Below are 14,038 nucleotides of genomic sequence, written 5' to 3'. Positions count from 1 at the left end.
AAGATGAGGCCCAGTAAAATTAAATAACTTGCTGAAGCTCAGGAAGTGAACACTAATGTCAGGGATAAGAATCCATGCTCTTTCCATACATCGGCCCATCTCTCTCAGAATTTGAACTCAGCAGAACCTAATGCAGCGTCCCCACAGGAAAAGTTCAGAAAACCAGTTTCAACATATATGTTTGTTCCAAAAATTACACACCGCGTGTAAAACAGCCTCAGTTTCCGATACCTGATCATAATGAAGTGTTTTGGAGACTGACTTAGAAACGAAGAGTATTTTTCCTCTTTCACATCCAACCACAAATAGGAAGCCTTCTGCAGTCTGGGATTTAAAAAAAGAAAAGTGAACACTTTAAAATATCTTCTGTCTCACTCTCTCACACACACGTACACACATTTAGATTCGAGGAAGTTATTGTGGCAAAAGTAATAACGTGGTTGAGAGCTAGTAAAATTAATTTTAAGAAATTTTCTTAAGATTTATATAGAACATCAAATTCAGTCACAGTATAAACTAATGTTTTTGACATGGGAAGTTTAGCCATGGAATATCTAGTTGAGCTATTTTCTAATGTTGCCATGAAAATTACCTTTGCCAAATTCTACCACCCTGCACAAGAAACTTTGTAAATATAGCAACTGTATGGATAACTATATTGCCCATGGACATGCTGAGATGGAAGGAATGTGCGGGTTAAGAGCAGGAAGTGCTGAAAACTACTTCCTGTACATCTTCGGGATAAGGATAAGGTACCGCTCATTCTAAACAAAATTTTTACAATGCTAATGTATCAGTTACTCCCATAAGGTCTACCTAGCAATCCCCAGAGCAGCACTCCATGTGCAAGTAGACACACATGGACACACAGAATGGGTCTGGCACTCCAACTCACATTTCCTTGACTCCATTTTTACTAACAGGAAACATGAAGGGAATTAGGTAGATGTTTTATGATGGCAGCACCAAGGTCATATGGAGTAATGACTACAGTAAGCACTTAGATTGGTGAAATAGCTTTAAAAGTATGCCGTGTATTTTGCTATCTTTAAAAATCCTTTTTATTTAAATCTGCAAAATATCCTTTATATTCCTGCCAGGAATACTATATTTAAATTAAGCTGTTCAAATAAAAGAGTTTTAAAAAATTAAAAGAAAAATGAACAAAGATCTATGTGAAGAATCTTTCTATTTAATCAGGCTATGGCTTAAAGCCCAGTACATCACACACCAGGCAATCAAGACACTTATCACCTCCTGGTGGCAGGATAAGCCATATTTATCAAAATGAGATCAATTACATGATCTTTTTTGTTTTTTTTGAGGCAGAGTCTCATTATGTTGCTCTTAGTAGAGTGCTGTAGTGTCACAGCTCACAGCAACCTCAAACTCTCGGGCTTAAGTGATTCTCTTGCCTCAGCCTCCCGAGTAGCTGGGACTACAGGTGCCCACCACGACACCTAGCTATTTTTCTGTTGCAGTTGTCACTGCTGCTCAGCTGGCCTGGGCTGGATTCAAACCCGCTAGCCTTGGTGAATGTGGCTGGCACCGAACAGCCAGATTGTATTTTCCATGTCAAATAAATCTCTAAACTAGAGAATCTGAAAGGCCACACGTATGAAGTGATAGGGACAGACATGTCAAAGCATTCCCTAACAACTCATTAAGTAAGCAGTGGCTGGCTTCTGCAGAGACCAGAATCCAGAAGGCATAGGACGCCAGGTAGATGGCTTTGAAGGAGGTAGTAAGAAGGGAATAAATCATGTGGTGTGAGAGACAGGGCATTACAGAGAGCTAAGCACTAAGAGAAGCTTTGCTCCACATTTTCGAAAGTGCCCATCCTTTTCTCTCTCTCTCTCTTTTTTTTTTTTTTTTTTTTGCAGTTTGGTGGGGCTGGGTTTGAACCTGCTACCCTCAATATATGGGTCTGGCGCCCTACGCACTGAGTCACAGGCACCACCCACCATCCTTTTCGCAATGTTCATTAGCTCTATTTACATTTTAAATTTCTACAGCAAAGAAAATATGGTATAAGATAAAGTCCTGAAAAACAGGGAGCAAATTGAAAAAAAAATCTGTCTCCTATTAAAAAAAAAATGAAAGCGTGTATATAACATAGACAAACATATCTTTACTTACTTTAAGGATTAAGTGTCTGAGCTCATTATCCTGAATAAATGAAGGTCTATAATTATCTCCTACATAAGAATCAGTCATACCTAAAAAGAAACAAGTCAAAAGTTACCGAGAGTGGTATATGGTAGAGAAAGGGATGTGGTCAGTGCTTAGTAATACTGTTGCTGCCATTGCTGACAATGAAGATGATGAGGGCAATGGTATCCTCTCTCTCTTAGCACATTCTAAGAGTCTTCTGTAATTGTTTTCTTTCTTCATTATTATTAGATTAAAATTTCTTAGATTATGAATTCTTAGAACTCATGTTGAGGGTAAGAGCTATATCTAAAAAGAAAGCATTATAATAAAAGATATCAGCAACAACATTCAAGAGCCCATATACAGTGGTCCCCACTTCTCTGTGGCTTCAGTTGCCCATGGCCAGCCCCAGTCTGAAAATAGGTGAGCAAAGCACAGTAAGATATTTTGAGAAAGCCCACGTTCGCATGACTTTCATCAAGTATACTGTTAAAAGTGTTCTTTATTCTTGTTTTTCTTTGTTTTTTTTCTGAGACAGAGTCTCACTATGTCGCCCACTCCACAGCTCACAGCAACCTCAAACTCTTGGGTTTAAGTGATCCTCTTACCTCAGCCTCCCAAGTCGCTGGGACTACAGGTGCCCGCCACAATGCCCAGCTATTTTTTGGTTGTAGTTGTTGTTGTTTGGCAGGCCCGGGTTGGATTCGAACCTGCCACCTCCAGTATATGTGGCTGGTGCCCTAGCTGCTGAGCTACAGGCCTTGTTCTTTAATCTAACTTTATTCTTAGCTAATGTTAATCTCTTGCTTTGGCTAATTTATAAACTAAACTTTATCATAGGTACGTATATACAGGAAAAAATGTAGTATATAGAGGGCTCAGGGCTACCTGTGCTTTCAGGCATCCACTGGGATCTTGGAACGTATCTGTGCCTCTTGGGTAAGAGGGGAAAACTGCAGTTACTTTGATAATTTCTCAGCTTATTAAATTCAACCATATAAACTACCCTGAATGGGGAAATTCTGGACTTCTAAATAAATTTTATGGATTTGGGGGATTTTCCAGCAAGATAACCCCTTTAACAATCATACGGAGACTACCGTTCTGATATACACAAAAATGCATAAAATATAAATGAAATAACTCACTTTAAGCCCTTAGCACAAAGTTTTATTACAATGAAAGTCCCAGTCTAAAGCAACTGAAAAGATGGCGAAATGATAAGGAATTGTCAGGCCATAACCACAGCAAAAGTTTGACCCAAGAGGGGTAAAAGTGAAGCACCAAGACCACATTTTCACGGGGGTATCCACCAACTGGGCCAAGCAGAGGAGACATTCATAGGGATGGGTGTGTCCTAGGGGACAGTACCCGGGGAACAATTCAGAGGCAAATCAACTCTCTCTCCTTCCTATCCCCCAACTTCCCAAACCCGTGCCCCCTCTTCTGGGGACTGCAAGAAAAATTGCTCTTGCAAGAGAAAGGTGGGGAAACATTCTGACACATTTAACCACAAACTGGCCCTGGAAAGGATCTGCAGCCCAAACTTAAGGGTGGTGGTGGTAGAAAGGTGAGGTTGGGCAGGGGGGCACCAGAAAATCAAAAACACCTCCTACTATGATTTGACAGTTTTCTCAGACTCATAGCACTCCCTAAGAGCCTGGCCATAGGCAAAAGAAAATCTCCTCTCTTGGACTCTATTCTAGGCCTCAAAGAAGTCTTCGAAATAACTTCTTGGTATTATTACTGCTACACAGCAGCCTGGTAGGAAGCTGATGAAGGAACGAAAGACAGGGCCTCTTGAGTGCTTGCCAGGGTAAGCTTATTTTGAGCAAGGCAGAGAAATTTCCAGGTCAGGCCTAAAGCAAGGGTGGGGGGAGCACACACTGCAGAAGCAAGCTGGGGAAACTCAGTGTAAATCAGCTAAGACACTGTGTGGATGGGCACTTGATTGCCCTACGTCTGCTCAGAAGGGCGATGGTGAAATCTATACACAGTTGCAGGGAGTCCTCTCGGGGCTGGACAGTGCTGACTCCCCGCTGAGCTTCACCTCACTCACACCTCTGCTGTGACAATTGTCACATCAGGTTCCAATAAGTTTTTCCTAGGCCTGTGTTCCTCACAAGGGGGCAGAGACCTTGCCTCATTCATCTCAACATCCCCAGCATAGGACAAGACGTACCTGATGTCAGTAGATATTTGTTGAACTAACTGACTGACTTATAGCTTTTCCTGTAGGTCCTCCCTTCCCACCCCTCAACCAGGACACTGCTAATGTGAAAGCACTTGGGTAATCTTAGGGCTGCAATCCAATGACCTCGAGCCTGCAGATTTTCACTGCTGAAGGCTTTAAGGAAAATATTGCATACAATTTATGCAAGCTCCAGTTGTGGGTAAAAGAGAAGCTGTTTCACAACAGACTGTTATGAAAATAAGATCTCCTTTCGTACCCCCAAGAGCAAGCTCCAGGAGTCCGGGTTACCGCCGCTCTCCTGCAAGCACCTTGACTCCTCATGGCAGAGTCCCTGTGTTATGCTCATGTAATTTCCACTGCCCTGAAACAGCCTCCTTTTTCTGGCATGTGCTGTTAGAGATCTGAACTGACACTCGTGGGCATCCTTTGCTCATTCCCTTTTTATATCTTCTAAGCAAGCTCCACTGTAATCTTTCAGGTCTTTACAAATTTTAATTTCCAGAATTTCCACTGGGGTCCTGGGCCTGCTACTCTGCCACTCTTATCTTTTCAAAACAAATAAATGTACATCACAAACGTCAATGAATTGAAAACTCAATTCTACTTCCAGTACTGTCCCCCAAGGTAGCCTGGGACTACACCAAAACCAGATGTAACTTCAGTTTTTCTTTCACTTTTTCTTTCTTTGAGGCAGGGTCTTGCCCTCTTGCCCAGGCTGTAGCACAGTAGCATCCTGATCACTCACTGAAGCCTCAAGCTCCTGGGCTCAAGCAATCCTCCTGCCTCAGCCTCTGGAGTAACTGGGACTACAGGCATGCGGCACCACACCTGGCCGATTTTTCTTGTTTTTGTCTTATTCTTTCTCAGGCTGGTCTTAAACTCCTGGCATAAAGCTATCATCTCACCTTGGCCTCCCAAAGTGCAAGGATAATAGGTGTGAGCCACCATACTCAGACCCTTCAAAGCAGATGAGATTTCTACTCCCCCTACACCCATACACATTTATTACACTTCCATTTAAAATTCAAGCTCAGGTCGGGGAACTGCTGAAATCAGAAATGATCATGCACACACCTAGAGGCAGGGCACGGACCCCCCCCCTTACCCAAATGTCTCACACATGGAAGATTCCTTAGAACAGTAAAGGTGTAATGCATTTTAAGGCACTAATCATGAATCTAAATGAAGTTTTAAGAGAAACTGCTGAAATTAGGTAGTTTTGTTTTGTTTTACAAAGAATAGAAATCTTCCAATAACTGAAAATTATAATAACACTGTGCTTTAGAACAGGGGTGTCCAACCTTTGGCTTCTCTGGACCACATTAAAAGAAGAGTTGTGGAGTGATGCCTGTGGCTCAGTCAGTAGGGCGCTGGCCCCGTATACTGAGGGTGGCGGGTTCAAACCCAGCCCCAGCCAAACTGCAGCAAAAAAAATAGCCAGGCGTTGTGGTGGGCACCTGTGGTCCGAGCTACTCAGGAGGCTAAGGCAAGAGAATCGCCTAAGCCCAGGAATTGGAGGTTGCTGTGAGCTGTGTGATGCCACTGCACTCTACTGAGGGTGATAAAGTAAGACTCTGTCTCTACAAAATAAATAAATAAATAAATAAATAAATAAAAATAAGAGTTGTCTTAAGCCACATGTTACATGCACAAACACTAATGAAAGCTAGTGAGAAAAAAAAATTCATGTATAATTGTTGTAATACCCACCACTACAGAGAAGCAAAAATGTTCTCACATAATAATCCTAATTTTGCAGTGGCCCATTCTAAGAGTCTTTTAAAATCAACGAACAGTTCCCAAGTTTGTGATCACAAATATATAAAATGTACATATCTAGTAATAAAACATCATTAGGTTTTTGATTTTTTTATTATAAAAGTAAAACAAAACAGGACAACATAAAACTAGTGGGATATCTGACATGTATTTGAGAGCTAATGTATTAATATCTGGTTCCATGGAAGTAGCTGTGATACTCAGTGAGTTCTCAAGGTCCTCATCAGACATTTTGGTTCCAATTTCACTCTTAATGTGCTTCATTCATTGAAATAGTTGCTTGAAAATGTAGGTACTGCCAAAAAGCGATGACATGACTAAGGCATGGTTGTGAAGCAAAGAATATTTACATCTGGGAAGATAGGACTTATAAAAGTCTAGTAAAGAGACATGATCAACTTTTTCTCTAAGTTAAATAACAGGTTGCAGCTCTATGTATTCCATTTGAAAGTGGGCAGGTAAAATATTTATGTCAACTGAAAACAGCATCATAAATGCACTAAAATATTCATTATTTTCTAGCAAAATAATGTAAAGATGATTTTTTTTATTTTGAGGAGACAGAGTCTCATTCCATTTGCTGTGGCATCAGCCTAGTTCACAGCAACCTCAAATTCAAGTGATCCTCCTACCTCAGCCTCCCAAGCAGCTGGGACTACAGGTGCCCACCACAATGCCCGGCCAATTTTTTCTACTTTTAGTAGAGAGCAGGTGTCAGTCTCACTCAGGCTGGTCTTGAACTCCTGAGCTCAAGGGATCCTCCCACCTTAGCCTCCCAATTTTCCCAGAAATCTTAAAATCTGTTCTCAAGTTCTTGTATCAAATTGAAAAGCAAGGCTGCATATTTTTCGCTGTTCCCAGGACTATGTTTAGCCAACGTGTCAAAATGCACGAAACTGGTTGTCTTAATTTAAGCTTGCCATAATTTCAGTTTCATTTGGAACACTGTGATGATTTGAAACATTGTACTGATAAGTTGGTTTTCACTTTGAAGACACATGTTTAACTCATTTAAATGAGTAGTTAAATCCACCAAAAATGCTAAATCTGCAAGCTAGTTTTCATCATCAAGTTCTGATACAAATTTGGTTTTTGATACCATATATGACTTGATAACATACAGCAACTCATAAAATCTTTTCAACCTTTGGCCTCGACTCAGCCAGGTTACTTCCAAAAAGTAAAAGATGTCAACAAAGTCATCACCAATACTTTTAAGGAATTCCTGGAACTAGTGATGATTTAATTCCTTGGCCTTTAGGAAATTCAGTTTTGATGATAATTTGCATGACACTACCCATTTTTAATGCTTTTGCACATAAATTGTCTTGACCTATTACGCAATACTTCATCAAACATGAGTTTTGGGGGCCAACCGCATCGTCCGCTACTAATTTGGCAAGTCCCTCTCTTTTACCTTCCATCACCAGGGCACCATCAGTAACTACGGCAGATACATTAACAATGGACAAAGAAAATCACTTCAACACATATTTTTTACGGCTTCATTCAAATTTCTTGATTTAGTTTTGTCTTTTCATAGTACTAAAGCCATTTCTTCCGTGCACGACATCCGTCATTAATACTTCTAATAAAAATGGCATGTTGAGCCATATTTGTAGCATCAGGGCTGTCATCCGTGACCACAGCATAAACTTTAAAATTAGCAGCTTTACTCTTCCAACTTCTTTCACTGGATTTTCCAATTTCATCAATTCACCTGGCTATCGTCTGGTAAGACAAACCGATTTTAGAAATATCCCCCTTGTTTTAGGGCAAAGTATGTCTGCCATGCTTCCCACACATTGCCTAATAAGCACGCCCTCAGTGAATGGTTCTGATTTTTTTGCTATCCAATATGACTTTTTTGCTTTTACATTGGAATCTGAGTTGTAACTTCAAAAAAATATTTTTGCTGAGAAGAAACTGTTTTTCAGTTCTGCTATTTTGTCCTTTTAACACAATCCTTCCTACGTATCAAACTTGGCGGCCTGTGTTTGCATAGAATGCCTTTTCCAATGATAGTCTTTGAAAACTCACACAAATTTCCTACAAATGAAGCGAAATGCCTTCCTGTGTGCCTCAATCAAAAAGTAGTCAACTGTCTACTTTTTAGTGAACAATCTTCCTTCATCTACAATTTTCTTTTTTGGGGTTCTGTTTTCTTCTGAGATGTCATAGAAGCCATGCTGAGATTAAAAAGAATATTAGATAAGGGCCTATATTTCCTTTTATTATGAAAATTAATTGACAGGAAAATAGAAAGCAAGATTTGGGCCCTTCCATGTCTCAGCTGCTGATGTAGGGTGGGGGTAGAGGACTGAGGGTAAAGCCCAGCAGATAATGTGCGAGGCACCACCCAGGTGTGGAAGTACCTTAATAATCAAATCAGAATGCTTACCTGACTTTTAAATAACATTAGACACCTAATGTTGCAATGGTAGGTTGAAATGTTATCGATAACCGCTGCCTCGCCAAGTCACCATGAGCACTTGTAACGTCTGACGGTGTCTATTCAACTGTCTGTGCTTGAAAGACCACACACGGGAAGCCACACACCAGCAAAGCCACACATGCGTACAAATAGGGAGAGCAAACATTGGTTTCTTTTATGGGACACTGTGACAGGACGTTATTGTCCACAAAGTTCATGTCTGAGGACCGCACAAGTTAGTTGCACCAAAGAAAAAAAAGCACACAAAAAAATCTCGTAATATTTTAAGTAAGTTTATGATTTGGTATTGGGCTGCATGCAGCCCGCAGGCCGGGGGTTAGACACCCCTGCTTCAGAACTTCTAAAGTACTGAGAAGTCTGAAGGGTATGTCACATTCTCCTCGTATGACACATGGGAAAAGAAGAAGAAACGTGAAGACTTCCTAAGGTCAGTCACATAGTAAGCTTGAGATAAATCTTTCATTAGGACCAAATTTTCTGATATCTGATTCAGTATTCTTCCCCAGACTATGGATCAGTCTCAAGACTAATGCCTAGAAAGCTGAAAGATACATTTGTACAGAATCTCTCCAGCCGGTAACAACAAAATAAACCTCTGAGAGACCCTGATGACAGAGAAGACTTTGCAGACCCCAGTGTGGAGCCATCTTGGAACTCACCTTTTAAAGATTTCAAGTGCTGAACAGCCATTCTTAAGACCGAGAGTTTGTCCAGTTTACGCGCCACGGGATTGCACTGGGGAATCATCGCAGACAGTTCTTCAATCAGGTTATTCATTTTATCTCTCCTCCGCTTTTCGGTTTGGCTGTGAGCTTCTCTAGAAGGGAAAAAGCATCTCCTTTATGCATAATGTTCAGCAGACCCCAGGCCCCCCAGAGGTACTCGCTCATGGGAGCAGGGCTGGGCCCAGCACGCAGGCATTGCTCTTCCTCTCAACCTGGGCCCTGCAGGTGCCACCGAAGGAAGACAAAAGTGTGATTGGAGCAGGAACAGCACTCCTAAAACTCACTGCCCTTCATCAGTCCCACCATGCCTGTCTCCGGAAGCCTTCTAGAACAAAGCCGTGTCCCTGAGAGCCAGGATGGTTTCCCTCCAGTCTTAGAGGAAGAGATGGGGGCCCTTCTGTTCCAAGCTAGTTCCTCCCCAGTGATGCGTAACAGTTATCACATCTTAACCTCATGCTGGTCACAGCTCCTTAGGGTCTGTCAATGTGTTCCCATTTCTTCTCTCTGGAAAAATTACCCTTTCCCTAACTCTAGCTGCCTTCCCTTCTCAGCAAGATCCCTGAAAGGGTACAGGCTCCACCTGCAAAATCAACCTCCCCAAGCCCTGCCCTGCCGCCACGGCAGCAAACATCGTTACCTCTTACACCATCCCTCACTGATCCCTGCCTTGCTGACATTAACCCTGCTGAATTTCTAATTCTAGAAATTTAGAACTGCAGATTCCAATTCTTCTATTTCTGAAATACATCTTCTCCTCCTCCCCACCTGCTCTGTCCCTGCCTCAAACTGGGCCCCCCACTGCATCACCCAAAAGCCTTTTAAGCTGATGCTCTTTCTGGTGTCTTCCTTTGACAGTCTACCCTACAACTTCTAGAATTATCATTCTAACACAAGTCAAACCACCTCATTCTATCGCAGAAAACTGCTCCACTGCATTTCCACGAGGAATGGTGACACTCCCTCACCCCGGGCCACAGCTTTCCGAGACCTGGCTCGGGCCTTTGTCCCAGTTCCATCTCTCCATGTCCCGACAGCTCCATCCTCACACATGTCCTGTCCTCTCACATCCCTATGCCTTGATCTTTGCTAGGCTCAGAAAGTCCTTCCTTTATACATTCTTGGAAAATCCTATTCTTTCTCCAAAACCCAGCTCAGTTATAGGCAATGCCTGGGTTACGAATGAGATAGTTTCTATAGGTTCTTAAATTGAATTTGCATGTAAACTGGAACGGGTACATTTACCCACGGCCTGCAATAGCCTCCATTAGTATGAGTGATATGTCAGCCAGGTGTTTGTAACATGGGCACCACCTGTATTAGCCTCTGTTTGTAAGTGTGAGTCATACATCAGCCAGATGTTTGTAACTCTGTTCCTAAAAGCAGGTTACATGTAAGTCAGATGTGCTTGAAACTCATGGACTGCCTATATTCCCCTGGGAAGCTTTCTCTGATGACTGTGCGACTCAGCACTCCCCTCTATAAGTTACACCAGTTCCTTTTTTTTTTTTTTTTTTTACCACTACCACATTTCAACAAATCTAAGATGCCATCAATTGTAAGATGTACTAATTATTTAATGCATCCCTAGGGGAAGAAATGCTGTCAATTAACAGGAAGTTGACACTGAAGACATTTCCCCAGGGGAAAAAAAAAAACGTAGAGGAAAAATGTGTATCTGAGATTTAGAGAACTATGTGGTTGGACTTCTCACACTTTGCTGTAAACGTGTCTCTCTCCTGTGATGCTCAGATCACGGCAGCTCCAGAATTTCTACAGAAGAAGAGCTGAGGAGGTCAATCTGATAGGAAACAATGATAAATGGGAAACTTGCCCTCATCTGTTTTTACAGACTTTAAATTAGATGAAAGAAAATGTCCTTTTTCCAGCTAAAGAGCATGTGTGTGTGTGAGACCCAGGGAGCTAACACTCCCCTCCCTAACCAGCCACCCTGGCAAGGGCACTCCTGGACTAAGGTATGTACTTCGGGGAGAACAGGATGGATTCAAATTCATCATGTGTATTTACACAAAATTGAGTTCTCTACTCAAACTTTGGTGTATCCATGAGCAATTAAAGTTGCATGATTAAAAGGATGCTGCAGTTTTACTCTTGCTAGAATGGTCACCTCTTCTTTCTACCAGCATCACCCGTAGGCACAGACAGTAGCCATGGACAGAGACGCCCGACTCCAGGAATGGACAGTCAAGGAAGGAGTGAGGGGTGCTCTCTCCCACAGCCCAGGATCTGGAGGGAGATGGGTGGGACTGAGACTGTTAAGAATAGCGGTTCTCAACCTGTGGGTCTTGACCCCTTTGTAACAATGAAAATACATCCTGCCTATCAGATATTTACATTACGATTCACAACAGTAGCAACATTATGCTTATGAAGTAGCAACGAAAATAATTTTATGGTTGGGGGTCACCACAACGTAAGGAACTGTAGTAAAGGGTCATGGCATTAGGAAGGTTGAGAATCACTGGTTAAGAAGAACGGTGAAAGGTGATGGGGCGAGCCCAGAAACCCAGAGGTAAGTGAAATAACCAGTGTGTGAATAAGTTACTTTACTTGAAGGAGCCGCACCTAAAAAGATTTCTAAAGGAGTCTATTAAGGAAGGGCATATTTACCCAGAGGCTTGTTCTCTGCTTATTCATTGATCAGAGCTCTGGCTCCTAACTCTTTGTTCACTCATGCCACTCTGAACCACGGCAGTGTTTAAAGTGTCTTATCAGAATAAATGGGAAAAAAGCAAACCTTACATCTGGCCAAGTTGTCAGATGTAGAAAAATAATTGTGGTGGTGTTGTTGAAAGAATATGTTAAAATGATTGACAAATAAGAATTTCGTGATGACAGATTTCTAATAATCAGATACCCCTGGTAAGGAACTCTGATTTGTCTACATCATAAGTCAGTTTTTGTTAGCCCGCAAAGAAAATAATAGTTTTAATAAATAGCTGTTCTAAGAGACATGGAAAGGCAACACGTTATTCCAGCAGTTAGAAAAGTAGGGTAACAAGTGCCTGATTACGCTGCTTCTCACAGCGCAGTGAGAGAGACAAGCCTCACGGTCACCAACCCACTCTATCCCGACACCACTTGGACCTTCAGCTAAAGGCCTGCACATGCAACTCTGTCCACCCACCAAGCACCATCTCAACAATTCCATGTACCTGAAGGACTTCACTGTTACTTGTTGGTCACCATCTTCCACTCTACAAAAAAGCAGGATAAAATATCAAACTACATGAAATAGCTGCTCTGTAATTCTTGAGAGAGAAATAAATGTGACATTAAGTCCGATCATCTCGATTCCTTTTCAATATTTAGCTATAAGTGTTACCTTGGACACCTGATGACTAGAAATGACTATTACTATCTACCCAAGATGTTCTCCTACTGACACTGACGGGCAGCACCATTCCCATAAGGCGACAAAGCCACGCTAACTCACCATGACCACCACTCAGGGCTCTACTCAGAAATTATTTCATGCTAATCCCAAGGATAACATTTCATAGAATTAACAGTAAATAATAATTAAGTTTAAATCTTTAATCCAGTCAGAGTCTATCTTAGTTAATGGTGAAAGGTGTGGGTCCAGTTTCAGTCTTCTATAGGTCGCCAGCCAGTCCACTCAGCACCATTTGTTAAATAGGGAATCTTTTCCCCACTCAATGTTTTTAATTAGCCTGTCAAAGATCAAATACCAGTAAGTAGCTGGGTCCATTTCTTGGTTCTTTATTCTGTTCCACACATCTATCCCTCTGTTTTTGTGCCAGTACCATGCTGTTTTGATCACTGTCGATTTATAGTATAGTCCAAGGTCTGGTAGTGTGATTCCTCCTGCTTTGTTTTTTTCTGAGTAATGTCTTGGCTATTTGAGGTTTTTTCTGATTCCATATAAAATGAAGTATTATTTTTTCAAGATCTTTAAAGTATGACAGTGGAGCTTTAAATTAAATAATTATTTTTAAAACCACTGATGGTTTAACCAAAAACTTTCTGATAGCTGCATTAATACAGCCTGAAAATGGATTAAGAATCTCAGAACTGGCTTGGCACCTGTGGCTCAAGTGGCTAAGGCACCAGCCACATACACCTAAGGTGGCTGGTTCGAATCCAGCCCAGGACCGCCAAACAACAATGACGGCTGAAACCAAAAAAAAAAAAAAATAGCCAGGTGTTGTGGCAGGCATCTGTGGTCCCAGCTACTTGGGAGGCTGAGGCAGGAGACTCTCTTGAGCCCGGGAGTTGGAGGTTGCTGGGAGCTGTGATGCCACAGCACTCTACCTGTCTACTCTGTCTAGAGGGACAGCTTGAGGCTCTTTCTCAAAAAAAAAAAAAAAGAATCTCAAAACTTTCATCAAAAGATTTAATCAAAAGATTCCCCCCCCCCCAAAATCTGTCTGGATGGTAAAAAAAAATGCTGAAAACTGAAAACTCTGATAACATGCTGATAATATTAATTTTCACGTTTGTACAGACCCCAGCATCAGAAATGTACTCAGCAGACCACTCCTGAAATGGGACACACTGGTGGTGACAGAAGATCTTCAACTGTAAGAGTTTACACAGGCTCAGTAATTTTTTTTAATGTATTTTTTTAAAATGTAATTTCTTTTTTTTGAGACAGAGCCTCAAGCTTTCCCCCTGGGTAGAGTGTCATGGCATCACAGCTCACAGCAACCTCCAACTCCTGGGCTCAAGCAAGTCTACTGCCTCAGCCTC

The 14,038-nt window shown here is 41.7% G+C and overlaps 1 protein-coding gene across 1 annotated transcript in view; it reads right to left on the bottom strand.

The window, feature by feature from the left end:
* The window catches only part of ARNTL2 (aryl hydrocarbon receptor nuclear translocator like 2), a 93,001-nt gene that overhangs the window by 36,524 nt on the left and 42,439 nt on the right, over nt 1-14,038 (bottom strand). The window contains exons 3-5 of the mRNA XM_012806772.1: nt 9,242-9,399; nt 2,140-2,219; nt 232-324 (exon numbers count right to left, since the gene is read on the bottom strand). Coding sequence (XP_012662226.1) covers nt 232-324; nt 2,140-2,219; nt 9,242-9,399 — 331 coding nt within the window. The remainder of the gene's footprint in view (nt 1-231; nt 325-2,139; nt 2,220-9,241; nt 9,400-14,038) is intronic.

The sequence above is a fragment of the Otolemur garnettii genome, unplaced genomic scaffold, assembly GCF_000181295.1.
Source record: "Otolemur garnettii isolate 467f Iridium unplaced genomic scaffold, OtoGar3 scaffold00057, whole genome shotgun sequence".
In the NCBI taxonomy this organism is placed as follows: domain Eukaryota; kingdom Metazoa; phylum Chordata; class Mammalia; order Primates; family Galagidae; genus Otolemur; species Otolemur garnettii.
The sequence above is the reverse complement of the archived record's forward strand: the minus strand, read 5'-3'. Positions and strand labels throughout refer to the sequence as shown.